Source organism: Phoca vitulina, unplaced genomic scaffold, assembly GCF_004348235.1.
Source record: "Phoca vitulina isolate PV1807 unplaced genomic scaffold, GSC_HSeal_1.0 scaffold40, whole genome shotgun sequence".
Lineage (NCBI taxonomy): Eukaryota > Metazoa > Chordata > Mammalia > Carnivora > Phocidae > Phoca > Phoca vitulina.
Window position 1 is genome coordinate 12,721,873 of NW_022589743.1, and position 16,463 is coordinate 12,738,335.

The following is a 16,463-nucleotide window of genomic DNA, read 5'->3' on the forward strand; positions in this document are numbered from 1 at the left end:
TTAAATCACTTTTGTTTCCAGCTTTTACTTGGCAGAAATCTCCATGGCTTTGGGGCATTTACATCAAAAGGGGATCATCTACAGAGACCTGAAGCCGGAGAATATCATGCTTAATCACCAAGGTGGAGATATACCGTAAACAATTCTATAGTAAATAATCATCTTAAAATCCTCCCACACAGGTCATGGTCATTTACAAAGCCCCATAGTCATGTATCTATTATTATACATTCCTCCCTCAGAATTTATGGCATCATAATACTTGCTGAGATTTAGGTATTTAGATATTTGTGATTGATGAGATTAGACGGAGTTAGGAATAACTGGCCACTTAACTGTGTTTTTCAGTTTAGTCCTTGCTCTCTATAGCTTGTCGTTCTTTTGAAATCTTTACATAACATGTGGTGAGTCAAAAGCCAGTCCAAACTTTAATTTTGGTTTCTTCCTTAAATTGGAAAGTAGATCTTAACCCTATAAATTGAGTTTTCCTTAATGATAAAAATACATAAATATTAGAAGCAATGCTTTTTATTTATTTATTTTTTTAAAAGATTTTATTTATTTATTTGACAGAGAGAGACACAGTGAGAGAGGGAACACAAGCAGGGGGAGTGGGACAGGGAGAAGCAGGTTTCCCGCGGAGCAGGGAGCCCGATGCGGGGCTCGATCCCAGGACCCTGGGATCATGACCTGAGCCGAAGGCAGAGGCTTAGCAACCGAGCCACCCAGGCGCCCCAGAATTAATACCTTTTATGATAAATTTTATTAATGCTGTAAAAAAAGGATTAGAATTGAACCAAAATATTTGATGTAGCCTTGGAAAGAAAATGTTTAGTAGGCATCAGTTTATTTTTGCTGTTTGTAAAAACAAACATAAAAATCAGAAAGGCTAGGGCGCCTGGGTGGCTCAGTCGTTAAGCGTCTGCCTTCGGCTCAGGTCATGATCCCGGGGTCCTGGGATCGAGTCCCACATCGGGCTCCCTGCTCAGCGGGAAGCCTGCTTCTCCCTCTCCCACTCCCCCTGCTTGTGTTCCTGCTCTCGCTATCTCTCTCTCTGTCAAATAAATAAATAAAATCTTTAAAAAAAAAAAAAAAAATCAGAAAGGCTAATATTCTGTACAGGTGTAGGTAGAGCAAATTGAGTCTTGATTACAAGTGCATGCTACTATAGACAGTTTGATTTATGCAAGAGTAATTTGGGCTAGGTAGACTTCACAGCTCACTCATACCCCAAAGGAGCAACCAGCCAACCAGGCTATCAGGGTGCTGGTAGCAGTTGCTGATCCTTCGATGTCTACAAAATGATACAATAGGTGGTTAAGGGTTTTAAATTCTTGGACAGGAAATGATGTGGACAACTGACACTAGTATGAGTATGTTTCATATTGTGCTTTTCTTTCTCTTTTTTTTTTTTTTTAAGAGAAATGCTCTACTTAACCAAGTACATCATTGTGAATCTATGTATCTCTTTCCCTCCCAGTTCTGCTCCCATCCCCCCAAACCTGGATTCTGATTCTGAATTCTAAGGCAAAGGATAGAATAGGGAAATGACTAGTTAACTTCTTTGATCCATAAGCTTGAGTGTGTCAGGTGGCTCTGTGAAAATAAGGGTCATATTTTTTTCTGTGTCAGGGTAAAGTACACATTTACATTTGTATCAATAGGCCATTGCCTTTTCTTTTCTCTGAAATAAACCTGGAATAGTAGGGTCCCTCAATAGTGGTTGAACCACTGGATATCTAATAACAGTTCAGTAATGTTCTTTGTGTAAGGTGGTGAGTTTTTCACTTTCTGGATTAGAGATGACAGTCCCATGCCATAGCAATGTCATTTCTTTTCCTGAACTGGCAGTATTGGCAGAATAAGCTAACTTGTTATAGTGACTTTCTGAGACTATTTAAAAAACTGTCCAGTCACAGTTCACTGTGGTAAAAAGTTATATATTTGAAATACAGTGTCAGACCTTTAAAAGGTGCAGCATATCTTTATTAGGGTTTGTGTACTTAACCAGACTTTCAAAAATTTTTCTTGAAAGGGCTTGCTTTCTCAGGATGGTAGAGCTAGAGCCTTGGACAAGCTGTTCTACTTTTTTTCTCTATTTTCCTTTTATATTACATCATTGGCAAAAAATGACTTAGCTTTAAAAAGTTAGCATCCCATTTTATGGATGGCACCTTACTAGTTGTATCTTCAAAAAATATTTAAGGCAGAAAAAGTTAAATGGAAGGATAGATTATTGTCTTGTATGATACATTCAAACACTGCACATGGTTAGAGTTCTCAGAGTAACTATGCTGTGATCTTTCATTGTAGGTCATGTGAAACTAACAGACTTTGGACTATGCAAAGAATCTATTCATGATGGAACAGTCACACACACATTTTGTGGAACAATAGAATACATGTGAGCTGCATGTTGAAAGAAATATAACTGGTTTGGGGGAGTAATAGCTAACTTTTACCTGGTTTAATAGTGTGCTGTATATTTTCTATAGCATCATTTGGCTCCATATATTGTTTTTAAAACTTCTAATTCAGATGATATGCAAATGGGTGAATTTTTTAGGCATATTATTTTTCTCATTGTAGGGCCCCTGAAATCTTGATGAGAAGTGGCCACAATCGTGCTGTGGATTGGTGGAGTTTGGGAGCATTAATGTATGACATGCTGACTGGAGCAGTAGGTGCACAGTTAAAAGCTGCATGTATTATGGTCTGTGCTGAGTAGTTATTAAATCATTATGGCAAGAGACCTTTCCTGCGCTTTTTAAAATGTTACTGATGGAGTTATTTAAAAAAAAATTAACCCTAATAAAGCTTTATTGGTAGTAGAATGGGCCCCTATACTTTTAAAAACATTTTTGTTTAAATGATCTGTCATGTCAGTCCTGTGAAAGAGGTATAAAATAGATACTGCCCTTATTTTATAAAAGGAGAAAGTAAAGCATAAAATCACATGGCTAACCTATTATAACATAAAGTTAATAGTGGAAACCCAGTTTCTTCTGAGATGTTGCTGTTTCTTCTGTCCCATTGCTTAAAAACTATAGATCTTTAGCAGTCAGCCCATATCACAGCATACATTTCTGATTTCTATGCATAGCTGACTAATTCAGAAAATGGATAATTTTATTTTTTATATGCTAATTTTTCTCACTCTCTCTATTCCTAGCCCCCGTTCACTGGGGAGAACAGAAAGAAAACAATTGACAAAATCCTCAAATGTAAACTCAATTTGCCTCCCTACCTCACACAAGAAGCCAGAGATCTGCTTAAAAAGGTAGGACACGAAACGATGACCCTTAACTACTGGGATCTAAATAGATAGAATTGAACATACATTTTGAATAAAGAATCATACACATATATTAAACAAAAAAGCCTACAGTTTTTGCAGGTAAAGTACAAATTTGTTTGTTTAAAGATTTTCTTTCCTTGGGGTGCCTGGGTGGCTGGCTTTCGGCTCAGGCCATGATCACAGGGTCCTGAGATCAAGCCCCGCATTGGGCTCCCTGCTCAGCAGGAGTCTGCTTCTCCCTCTCCCTCTGCCCCTTACCCCCCGCCCCACCAGCTTGTGTGTGCTTTCTCTCTCTCTCTGCTCTCTCTCAAATAATTAATTAAAAAAAAAGATTTTTCCTTTTTATTCCCAAACAATATTTAGTAGTAATTAATAAAGCCTATTTTCTCAAAATAGAAAAGCAATATAGGCAAGCAAATTCTGTAAATAAAAAATAATCAATTTGGCTAAGGTTCATAAATGTTTTGTTTTGTTTTGTTTTCCCTCCCTAAAGCTGCTGAAAAGAAATGCTGCTTCTCGGCTTGGAGCTGGCCCTGGGGATGCTGGAGAAGTTCAAGTAGGGATTGGCCTTTTTGGTGGTTTGAGGGGAAGATAGTGCTAATTCTATGTATTTGTGAGGATTGTATGGAGTTGTTTAAAGTTTATTTTGTGGGGCATCTGGGTGGCTCAGTTGGTTAAGTATCCGACTCTTGGTTTTGGCTCAGGTCATGATCTCAGGGTCTTGGGATCGAGCCCTGTATTGGGTGGGCTTGAGAGATTCTCCCTCTCCCTTCCCCTCTGCCCCTCCCCCCACTCATGTTCATGCTTTCTCTCTCTCAAATAAATAAAATCTAAAAAATAAATAGTATAGTGTATTTTGTGATTTGTAACTTCAAACAGTTAATTTGTCAATCCAATGAAGTCTATTTGCCTTGACTTTTCTTCCTGTTCTTTTTTCCTAGGCTCATCCATTCTTCAGGCATATTAACTGGGAAGAACTGCTAGCTCGGAAGGTGGAGCCCCCCTTTAAACCTCTGTTGGTATGTATACCTGAAACCATATAACTTGAAGGACCTGGTACTTATTTAGAATAAAATCTCAGAGCATTCAGAAACGTTATGTTTATATTAACAATTCAGAAAACTTTGGTTTATGTTCTCTTCAGAATCTTTATTCTGTACAGTCTTTTCAAGGACTACTGCCAGCAGCAATTGATGAGTATATTAACTATTTTTTTTTTTTTTTTTAAGATTTTATTTATTTATTTGACAGAGAGAGAGAGGGAACACAAGCAGGGGGAGCAGCAGAGGGAGAGGGAGAAAGAGAAGCAGGCTTCCTGCAGAGCAAGGAGCCTGATGCGGGGCTCGATCCCAGGACCCCGGGATCATGACCTGAGCCGAAGGCAGACGCTTAACCGACTGAGCCACCCAGGCGCCCCTATATTAACTATTTTTAAGTTGGTTGCCTAAGACAACTAAATATTTCAAGTAGTTAGAACTTTTTTGCTTTGTTTGCTTAATTCAACCGTATTTTATTTTTATGGAGTATAATCTTTTACTCTCTTTTTTTATTTTTAACTTTTTTAAAGTTTTATTTATTTAAGTAATCTCTGTATCCCACATGGGGTTCAAAATCATGACCCTGAGATCAAGAGTCACATGCTCAGGATACCTGGGTGGCTCAGTCAGTTAAGCATCTGCCTTCGGCTCGGGTCATGATCCTAGGGTCTCTCTCTCCCTGCTCAGTGGGGAGCCTACTTCTACCTCTGCCCCCTGCTTGCACTCTCTTTCTTTCTCTCTCTCTCAAGTAAACACATAAAATCTTTAAAAAGTGCCCAGGTGCCCTTAATTTAATTATTATTTTTTTTTTTTAAGATTTTTTATTTATTTGACAGAGAGAGACAGTGAGAGAGGGAACACAAGCAGGGGGAGTGGGAGAGGGAGAAGCAGGCTTCCCGCTGAGCAGGGACCCGGACGTGGGGCTCAATCCAAGACCCTGGGATCACGACCTGAGCAGAAGGCAGACACTTAACGACTGAGCCACCCAGGCGCCCCTCTTTTCTTTTTTTTAAAGATTTTATTTATTTATTTGGCAGAGGGAGCAGCAGAGGGAGAGGGAGAAGCAGGCTCTCCGCTGAGCAGGGGGCTTGATGTGGGGCTCGATCCCAGGACCCTGGGATCATGACCTGAGCTGAAGGCAGACACTTAACCGACTGAGCCACCCAGGTGCCCCTTATTTTTTATTTCTAAATTGAAGTTTAGTTGACATATAATAATATATAAGTTTCAGGTATATAGCATAGTGATTTAACAGTTATATACATAACAAAATGCTCACCAGGGTAAGTGTGGTTACCCTCTGATTCAACCCTGTTTTGAATTTGATTTTCTGGGAATTTTTTTCTTCAAAATATAGTATAAATGTGTATTAGTTTGCTAGGGTTGCTGTAACAAAGTACCACAAACTAGGTGGCTTACACAGCAGAAGTTTATTGTATTACAGTTCTGGAGACTAGATGTCCAAGATAATGTATTGACAGGCTTGGTTCATTATGAAGGCTGTGAGAGCCTTCCGTTCCACTTTGTGCCTCTCTCCTAGCTTCTGGTGGCTTGCTAGCAATCTTTGGCATTCCTTGGCTTGTAGGCACATTACCCGATCTCTGCCTTTATGTTTGTATAACAATGTGTTTATGAGTACATGAGTTAGTGTGTTAGTTCTTGTCTTTCTTCCACCTCAGAATTTGAGAAAATATAGTTTCTTTTTCTATTTCTTGGAATGAAGGTGGAGGAAGAGGAAGATAATGACGATGATAATTTGGTTCTGGAGCACAAGAAAATTTTCGCATATATAATTGTAAGGAGGATAATTAACCCTTCTGTACCAGTGGTCCAGCTTGTCAGGTCATCTTGTTTAAACATAAACAGAACTGCTAGCTATCATCACAACTAAAAAGCTGACAATTTCCCCAGTTTCGTTTGTTTTCTTTTCCTCCCTGTTGGTTTCTTTTAATAAGAATTCAGTCAAGGTCTATACAGTTTGGTTATTGTATCTCTTAGGTCTCTTTCCAACCCCCTCTCGATTCCTCTCCTGAGTACTTAAGAAACTGGACTATATGTCCTGTAGGGTTTCTAACTTTGATTTTGCTGATTTTAACCCCATAGTGTCATTGACCATATTCATCTGTTCCCTGTATTTCCAAAAACTAGTATTTAGGTTTAGATACTTAATCTGCTTCAGATTAAACTTTTGATGTTGTATATTTTAGTCAGGAGGCATAATGTGTATTTGTATTTTTTTTTAGTGATGTTGTGATCATTGCCAACATTAGTGATGCTTAGGTATGGTCAATTTGGCAACGTTTGGAGACAAGTTGTCATAACTTGGGGAGGGGATGTTATTGGTTTGCAGTGGGTCGAGGCCAGAGATGCTGCTAAACATCCTCTTTTACATAGGACAGGCCCCTACAACAAGAATTATCAAGCCCAAAATGTCAGTAGTGCTGAGATTCAGAAACTCTGGCCTAGTTTCAGGATTTCAGTGGGGGTTTGCAAAATTGTTCTAATACTATTATTGATTCCTCATTAGTGAATTTTTCCCTAAAGACAAACTTACATTGTTCATACAGGAAAGGCAGGATGAATGTTTGTTTCTTTCCCATTTTTCAAAATGATAAATTGGTTCTTTAACATCTTCCAAAATTGACCAGTTCTTTGATTTTTTTTTCAGTATAATTATGAACTTATGCCTTTTGGGGCACCTGGGTGGCTCAGTTGTTAAGTGTCTGCCTTCGGCTCAGGTCATGATCCCAGGGTCCTGGGATCAAGCCCCGCATCGGGCTCCCTGCTCAGCGGGAGGCCTGCTTCTCCCTCTCCCACTCCCCCTGCTTGTGTTCCCTCTCTGTCTCTCTCTGTCAAATCAATAAATAAAATCTAAAAAAAAAAAATTATGAACTTATGCCTTTAATATATTTGTGTTTCAGTCCATTGCAGTAATTTTTACTGATGCTTAGTTTTTATCATCTTTTGACACTGAGTTCCTTAGCTCTTTTGACATGACCACAAAGTCTGATGTTGCCAGAGAGAAGGAATTAAACAGATGTGGTGGTTAGATTTAGGTGATGTTTTTCATAAGAAAATGTACTTAGAGTATCATTTTTGCTCCTTGAGAAATCTGTAGTAGGATGAAATAAGCTATGGGAAGAAGCTTTAGAGCATTTTACAAATGTGTTTTGTGTTCTGTTTCAGTAGTTTTTCAGCTTTATTATAAACCTGCAGTGGCCAGCTGAGCAAATTATATGTAATAGGGAATTTAGCCAGTGGACTAGGCGCCCTGAAGCTTTGTAAGTGGGGAAGATTGACATTCAAATTTTTTTTGACAGATTTTTTTAAAAAAAATGATGAGCATGTACTAAAATCTACTTTAATAAATGCTTAAAAATTGAAGATGTAATTTGACCTTTGAAACTTTCCACCTGGGGGCACCTGGGTGGCTCAGTCGGTTAAGCGTCTGCCTTCAGCTCAGGTCATGAGCTTGGGGTCCTGGGATTGAGCCCTGCATTGTGCTCTCTGCTCAGCAGGGAGTCTGCTTCTCCCTCTCCCTCTGCCCCTCCCCACCATTTGTGCTCTCTCTAGCTCTCTCTCTCTTTCAAATAAATAAATAAAACCTTAAAAAAGAAACTTTCCACCTGTATTTATTTTTCAGTCTGTGCCTGCTAAAACTATTCTGATATTTTATTACAATCAAACCCTATGAAGAGTTCTAGCTAGAGCCTTCTCTAATGCAAGTCATGCATTTGATTGATATGTATAATATAGACTATTCATCGTTTTCTAATTTTGTTTTTCGCAAAGCAATCTGAAGAGGATGTGAGTCAGTTTGATTCAAAGTTTACACGTCAGACACCTGTTGACAGCCCAGATGACTCAACTCTCAGTGAAAGTGCCAACCAGGTCTTTCTGGTAAGTGAAAGAATTTCCATGTAGCCATGAGAAATTTAAGTATTAGGATGGACCCTTTTCAATAAGAAAATTCAATTTGTTTGCTTTGCAGTTGATGTAGATAACCTGGGATGCTATTTTTTATTAATTTACAACTTGCTAAGTTAGAAAATTGATTCCCATAATCCAGTATTCCATTTCAGCAGTTAGAGTGGGACTGTCTGATTCTTTGGAGTATAGGATTCCCTTTTTAGATGGGCCACTGACTTAAAATGATGTTTGGCTCAGTATCTCAAATGGAAGTCACACCGTTACAACAGTAGAAGAGCTCACTGTAACTGTTCTATTCCTGGAATAGCTACAGATTTTTGGTACATTTAGTGTAACTTTGTAGGGGATTTTTAACCTGTTAATTATGAATATTTGACATCAAAATATATTGGTTCATATGTAATAGTAAATTATTTGTAGAAGTATCTGTGTTGATTTGTACCTTGTCGCCTCAGAAAAGCAAAGCTTTTAGATTTTTATTAGATTTTTTACTTTTATTTTTTATTCAATTAATTTATTTATTTTTAAGATTTATTCATCTGAGAGAGAGAGACACCGAGAGAGAGAGCATGAGCAGGGGAGAGAGGCAGAGGCAGAGGGAGAAGCAGACTCCCAGCTGAGCCGGGAGCCTGACGTGGGGCCCGATCCCAGCACCCTGGGATCACGACCCAAGTTGAAGGCAGATGCTTAACCATCCGAGCCACCCAGGCACCCCAGATTTTTAGATTTTTTAGATTTTTTTTTAGAGCTTTTAGATTTTGATCAACAAAAACCTCATTTTATATCATTTCCTTTGTTACATAAAGTGAATCTCTTAATTTTTTATGTTTAAGATTTTTTATTTATTTATATGACAGAGAGAGAGAGAGAGCACAAGCAGGTGGACTGGCAGGGAGAGGGAGAAGCAGGTTCCCTGCTGAGCAAGGAGCCCAATGCGGGGCTCGATCCCAGGACCCTGGGATCATGACCTGAGCTGAACGCAGTTGCTTAACCAACTAAGCCACCCAGGTACCCCTCTTAAAAACTAATAAAAAACAGTAACATCCCACTTACCTGGAGACTGTGGTCAGAGCAACTTCAGTTCAATAATTATTTAAATTCCTATCACAGAATTAAAGGAAATTGAAAGATGATTAAGGCACAGCCTGGTCCTCTTGGTAGTTAGAGCTATAGCCCACTGGACTATGTGGGGAAATGGTTTCTGAAGCATATGCGCTATAGAATTGCACCTCACTTGTTAGGACTTCACCCAGAGGCTTATTGAGTCTTCTTACTATAACTCAAAATGCCTATTCATAGGTGACTAGAATAATAAATAGAAGGGAAGTTAGGTGGAGGACTGATTGTTAAAGGGATAAACATTTCCAGCAAGAGAAATGACACCTGGTAGTCTGATAGCAAGGTCCAAGAAAGAACTAAACCTAATAAAACTGCATAATTGCCTGTTATAATTGAGGGTTTTCACAATGTTGACCCTTATACATCAAGAAAATACCAAATCTATCCAATCATTGTTATAAAACCAGAGAGATCACACATGCCGAGTTAGAGAATTCTATTTTTACTTTGGCCTAATAATGAGAAACTGTTTGGGGTGTGATAATCTTAGTTGCTCATGAGCATGTGGGCTAGAAACACTAGAATTTTCTTTGCATTCATCTTGGTATTTAATATCTTAATGTGGAGCCTACATTTTCCTCTTTTGTTTTTCTTTCAACAAAGTAGAATATTGTTTACTGGCATATGGGACTCAATAGAATTCTGCCTTCCTGAGGTCTGTGCCTCAAGAAATGGCTGGAAAGAAGCTAACAGGTGTGAAATGAGACTGGGGAGATGGGAGGACCCAGAGTGGTGATTTTAGGTGTGCACTGTTTTTTTGGTGTGTCAGAGACTGAAACCACATTTTCTTAATGTATCTGACAAAACGCCATTCTGGAGTCTACAATCACTATCTTTCAGGGTTTTACATACGTGGCTCCATCTGTACTTGAAAGTGTGAAAGAAAAATTTTCCTTTGAACCAAAAATCCGATCACCTCGAAGATTTATTGGCAGCCCACGAACACCTGTCAGGTATTCAGACTTTGTTATTCTCACATCTTTTTTATTTTTTTTAACCTGGAAGAGTATGCTTAAGAAATTTATGCCACGTCACATAAATGAAAGATCTGTCATATTCTCTGTGGTTGACATAAGCACAGCATCTACGTCTTGTATTGTATGCTCTATAGTTTACCTTCCCTCCTGTGAAAGTAAGCTGCTGCACTGGCAAATGTCTTTACCCATTCATTCAACATTTATTGTATACCAGGGGCTGTGTTGCATGAAGGGGATACATGATTAACATAGGAATTATCCTTGTCCTGATGAAGTTTACAATTTAGTGAGAAGAGAGTTAAAATAACCAAAGAAGGAAATAAAAGAATTATGTAATCACAGGTAATGTCAAGTTACTATATGAAGAAAAAAAGTGCGGTGGTAGCTAAGAATAACGGGGGCTCCTAGTCATGGTGGTCAGAGAAAGGCCTCCCTGGTGAAGTAACATCTAAGAATGAAGAGAAAAAGCCACTCATACAAAAAATAAAAGTATAGGATGTTACAGGTAGAGCAACAGCCCATGCAAAAGCCCTAAGGGAGGAAAAACTTGGTCTTCGAAATGAAAGGTCAATGTTCCTGATGTGTGGTGAGTGACGAAGAGAAAGGTTTGGAGAAGTATTTTATCTTAAATGCAATGGGAAGCTATTTTAAGTCGCGGGAGTAAAATGATTTAAAAAAAAAAAAGTATCACTGGAGGGTTTTACAGAGGCAGGTATAGAGGTAAAGAGACCAGTTAGGAAACTCTAGCAGTTAGTCTAGGGGAGCAATGGCCTTTGTACTAATTCACACAAAAATAAAATTAAATAAAAATAAATGTCACATTACCCCACTCCCTTGAAATTTAAGGGAAATATTTCTTGTTGAGATAATCCTTGAGATAAATGAATGATAGCTCTTCCTTGTCTTAAAGCCCAGTCAAATTTTCTCCTGGGGATTTCTGGGGAAGAGGTGCTTCAGCCAGCACGGCAAATCCTCAGACACCTGTGGAATATCCAATGGAAACAAGTGGAGTAGAGCAGATGGATGTGACGATGAGTGGGGAAGCTTCAGCACCACTTCCAATACGACAGCCGAACTCCGGGCCATACAAAAAACAAGCTTTTCCCATGATCTCCAAACGACCAGAGCACCTACGTATGAATCTATGACAGAGCAAAGATTTTAATGAATTTAAGGCAAAAAAGGTGGGGAAGGGATGTGTGAGCATCCTGTAAGGTGAAACAAGAAGACTCAAAATGACAGTCTTGAAGAGTCAGTGTCATTACATTTGAACACTTTGGACAGAGGAAAAATAAACATGGATTTTAAAAAATCAATCAATGGTGCAAAAAAAAAAAACTTAAAATAGTATCGTGGAACTCTTAGGCACATCAATTAATTGATTCCTAGCGACATCTTCTCAACCTTATCAAGGATTTTCATGGCTCGAACTGACAGTATTAAGGGTAGGATGTTGCTTCTGAATCACTGTTGAGTTCTGATTGTGTCGAAGAAGGGTTATCCTTTCATTAGGCAAAGTATGAAATTGCCTGTAATACTTGCAACTAAGGACAAATTAGCATGCAAGCTTGTTCAAACTTTTTCCAGCAACATGGAATCAAAGACAAAAGAAACTTAACAATTGATGTTTTACGTGCAAACAACCTGAATCTTTTTTTTATATAAATATATATTTTTCAAATAGATTTTTGATTCAGCTCATTATGGAAAACATCCCAACTTTAAAATGCAAAATTATTGGTGTGAAGAAAGCCAGACAACTTCTGTTTCTTCTCTTGGTGAAATAATAAAAATGCAAATGAATCATTGTTAACCACAGCTGTGGCTCGTTTGAGGGATTGGGGTGGACTTGGGGTTTATTTTCAGTAACCCAGCTGCAATACCTGTCTGTAATACTAGAAAAAAAAAATCTATTTAATCATTTCTACTTGCAGTACTGCTATGTGCTAAGCTTAACTGGAAGCTTTGGAATGGGCATAAATTGTATGTCCCACATTTCATCCTTGTCCTGGGCCTGCATTGCACTGGAAAAATATCGCCACCTGTTCTTATACCAGTATTTGGTTCAAGATGCCAAATATTTTCAGCCCATGGCTGAAGAAGGATGAAAAAGAGTCAGGATAAAATGCATACTGAGGGCAGTAAAGTGAGGAAGAGAGGGAGATCCAGGGGAAGAGAGTGTTGTCATGTTCCACTCTCTGTGTCTAATCTCTTTACAGCAAATTGGTAAGATTTTTAAGTTTTACTTTTAACTGTTTTTGCTGTCTACCTTCCTTACATTTTTTTTCCTCAACAGTTTTAAAAGGGAAAAAAGTATTTTTCTTTCTCCTATACTGGGGCTACATTTTTTGATTGTAAAAATATTTGATGGCCTTTTGATGAATGTCTTCCACAGTGAATAAGAAAACTTAGTGGCTTAATTTAGGAAACATGTTAACAAGACACTATGTTTTTGAAATTGTAACAAAATCGACATAAGTGATATACAGGTACAAAGAATAAAAATAAAGGTAACTTTACCTTTCTTAAATACTTCCTGCCTTAAAGAGAGCATTTCCATGACTTTAGCTGGTGAAAGGGTTTAATATCTGCAGAGCTTTATAAAAATACATTTCAGTGCATACTGGTATATAATAGATGATCATGCAGTTGCAGTTGAGTCTTACCACCTCTTTTTGTTTTTTATAATGTCTTCAGTCTGAGTGTGCAAAGTCAGTTTGTAATATTTTGCAACCCTACAATTTTTTTAAATAGATGCTGCTTGCTATGTTCTTCAAACCTTTTTGAGCCATAGGATCCAAGCCATAAGATTCTTTATGCATGTTGAATTCAGTCAGAAAAGAGTAAAGCTTTGCTTATTTAAATGGCAATTCGAGTGAGGTAAGATGAAATCTTATGACATTAGTTAGGCAAAATAGAACCATGAAGAATGATTGGAAATACACCTTTTCAATTGTGGCAATAAATGAAAGAATTGGTAACAGTTCATCTGTGGACAGAAAGCCTTTTTTTTTTTAATCACTTCCTCTAGACCCCCTCCTCCCTCATTGCAGCAGCCTACTGAGAACTTTATAACTGTAGCTAGTAAATTAGAAGCTACAGTAATGAAAAGGGCAGAAATTGTACTTAGAGTGCAGGTCTTTGTTCTCTGACAGTTTATAATGTCTGAAAAAACAGAACCCAAAAGCTGTGGTGATACGTACAGGCTTTATTTCAGACTATAAATGGCTTGTGCTACTCTGATACTTGTTTGCAAATGTGTTTACTAACTGTAGTGTTGACTGCCTAACCAAATTCCAGAGAAATTTGTACACCAAAATAGTCCTCCTCAGTCCTATTTACTAGTAATACTTGCACTGTGATTGGCTGGCTCTAACCGCCCCATGAACTATTTTCATAATTCGTACTACCAGCAGTAGTGGCACACACTGCAACTTTTCTGCATAAAAAGCATTAATTGCATACCTACCATCCATACAAATAGTTTTTCAAACTTAACATTGAGTGAAATTAATTTCCTATGCTGTGGCAAGTTTACGGAGAAATTGTGTTTCATAAATGGATATCCCTACTATGACTGTGAAAACATGTCAAGTGCCACTTTAGTGTCACAGACAGAAAGCACACACCTATGCAATATGGCTTACCCTATATTTATTTGTAAAAATCCAAGCATAGTTTAAAATATATGATGTCAATATTACTAGTCTTAAGTTTCTTAAGAGGATTCTTTATGATTATTCCAGGTAAGTATATAAAAGAGATTAAGTGCTTTTCTTTCATCACTTGATTATTTTCTTTAAAATCAGCTATTACAGGATATTTTTTTACTTTATACATGTTGTTTTTTAATTAAAATATAATCACTGAGAACTGAAGTTTACTAATTTTGATTTTATAAGGTTTGTAGCATTACAGAATAAACTGGGATTTATAAACCAGCTGTGATTAACAATGTAAAGAATTACTGAACTTGAACCAGATTTTTAGGAAAATTATGTTATTTCTTTTTCCCCTTTATGGTCTCAACCTAATTTGAATCCTTCAAGAAGAATTTTTCCATACTATTTTTGAGATAGAAGATAATTGGGGGGTGGGGGGTAAGAATGCATGTATGATACTCCATAAATTCAACATTCTTTAATAAATGATTATAAACAAGATGCATCTTCAGGAGTATTAATATATTGAGCCTTGGATTTTGTGTTTAATACAGGACCTAACTATTTTGGTTTCTCGGTCATATGGTTCCTAGCTTACAAGGGTTAGATCTTAAGATTATTCCCATGAGAAATGTTGAATTTATGAAGAATGGATTTTTGAGGCTTTGAAAATGGTTAATTTCTCAAATAAAAACATCAGTGTCCAAACATCTACCCTTTTTCATAGGAATAGACACAGCAAGCTGGACAAAACAATCATAAAAGTACCTGTCACACCATGACCTATGGTCTGTTGCTGATCGATAAAAAGCTTTTCTTGTGTGATTCTTAATTTATCACTACAGCACAAGTATTATCTCAGTGGATTATCTGAAGTAACATCTGAAAGATGGGTTCATCTGTGTTTGCTCTTTAAGCTGTTTTTTTTTTTTTTCCTATCCCAAGTTGGCTTTGCATCTATCAGAGTAAATAAATTCTTCAGCTGCCTTATTAGGAGTGCTATGAGGGTAACACATTTTTCTGCTTTTCATCTTGTATTTAGTTTACTGTACTAAGTATTTTGATTTCGGATTGAATGAATGTAAATAGAAATTAAATGCAAATTTGAATGAACATAAAATAGAAGTGATTTTTTTTATTATTCTAAGATAGGAAGAAATAACAATCAGGTGCACAAATGGTTTCAATAATTTTTTTGCGCTAACATACCAGGTATGTTCAGGTTCTCATATTTAATAAACTGCTTATATATGTGAGGACTGACAGTTGTAAAACTGTTTCTGCTGAGCAATTTAAGCTACGTAAATATATAACAAGTTTTAGAACTGATATTATATATTAGATGTTACACACTTGTAATTTCCAAGTTCTGTCCAATAGTTGAATTGGTTGCTTAAAAAAAACTCATGTGAAAAATAACTTCACATAGATACACTAGGACGACTTTCTTGTGCTAACAATCAACAGTTTGTTCAGCCACACTTGTCAACTACATTTGGTTATTGGATGTGTATGTACTACATAATGTAGTGCATAAATCTGTTTTTAACTAATGTCTCAATATATCTAGTGTAAGATGGGTGTTTAGTATAAGCCACTTATTTGAAGTAATTCTATCACACTTGGATGATTTCTGTATAGAAGTTCTCAAACTGACTTTTTTATAAAACATGGTTGTGGCTTTTAGTGCTGATAAAAGTCTTTCAGAGGGTGTGATCTGAATTCACAGAATAAATGGGTTTTTGAATCCCTGTTCCATTTTTGAGGTGAAGAAGTAGAGAAATGCTTCCAGTTCATCAGTGTTGTTGGTGGATGGCATAGCTCTCCTCTATTACATTCCCCCCCACTTTAAATTCATATGTGAACTGCTTTCTTGTTCATTAAAAACAAAAACCCAACTGTCTATCATGGACCTCCTTTTTTATTAAATCATATTAAGAAACAACACTATCCATATAGCCATAGGGTAAGAAGAGTAGGTATTGTAATAGGGCTTACCCATGTGAGTAAGATGCTACTCTTGTATTGGTAATAGGAAGTCAGCACAGCTATCTTTCACACTCAAATTCTAATCCCAAACTGCCTTTCTCACCCATCTCCTGCTGTACACCTAAATAACTGTTGGCTTCATCACAGTCAAGAAGGTGAGTTAAGGCCAAGTAAGCTTGTTTCAATATTTGCAACTGTTCTCAAAGTAGGTAATAGTTAAATATATCATCACTGAATAGCAACAGTTGTACTTAAAACCTGGCAATTAATGTAGGAAAAATAGTTACAGGCTTCTAGTATTCTTTTTTTTTTCCCCTAAGATTTTATTTGACAGAGAGCCAGAGAGCACAAGTGGGGGAAACAGTAGAGGGAGTGGGAGAAGCAGGGTCCCCGCTGAGCAGAGAGCCCGATGCAGGGCTCGGATCCCAGGACTGTGGGATCATGACCTGAG

At 37.4% G+C, this 16,463-nt stretch overlaps 1 protein-coding gene across 5 annotated transcripts in view; it reads left to right on the top strand.

Annotated features, from left to right (window-relative positions):
* The window catches only part of RPS6KB1 (ribosomal protein S6 kinase B1), a 41,207-nt gene extending 24,889 nt beyond the window's left edge, over positions 1–16,318 (top strand). For 3 of the 5 annotated variants that reach the window (XM_032428468.1, XM_032428470.1, XM_032428469.1), the window contains 9 exons: positions 22–122; positions 2,314–2,404; positions 2,590–2,680; positions 3,173–3,280; positions 3,792–3,854; positions 4,240–4,317; positions 8,128–8,235; positions 10,225–10,337; positions 11,272–16,318. In XM_032428468.1, the coding sequence (XP_032284359.1) occupies positions 22–122; positions 2,314–2,404; positions 2,590–2,680; positions 3,173–3,280; positions 3,792–3,854; positions 4,240–4,317; positions 8,128–8,235; positions 10,225–10,337; positions 11,272–11,509 (991 nt within the window). In that variant the 3' untranslated portion in view covers positions 11,510–16,318. Of the gene's footprint in view, positions 1–21; positions 123–2,313; positions 2,405–2,589; positions 2,681–3,172; positions 3,281–3,791; positions 3,855–4,239; positions 4,318–8,127; positions 8,236–10,224; positions 10,338–11,253 lie in introns of those variants that run through there. The other 2 variants (XM_032428471.1, XR_004302310.1) reach the window with 2 other exon arrangements.
* The last annotated feature ends 145 nt before the right edge of the window (positions 16,319–16,463 follow it).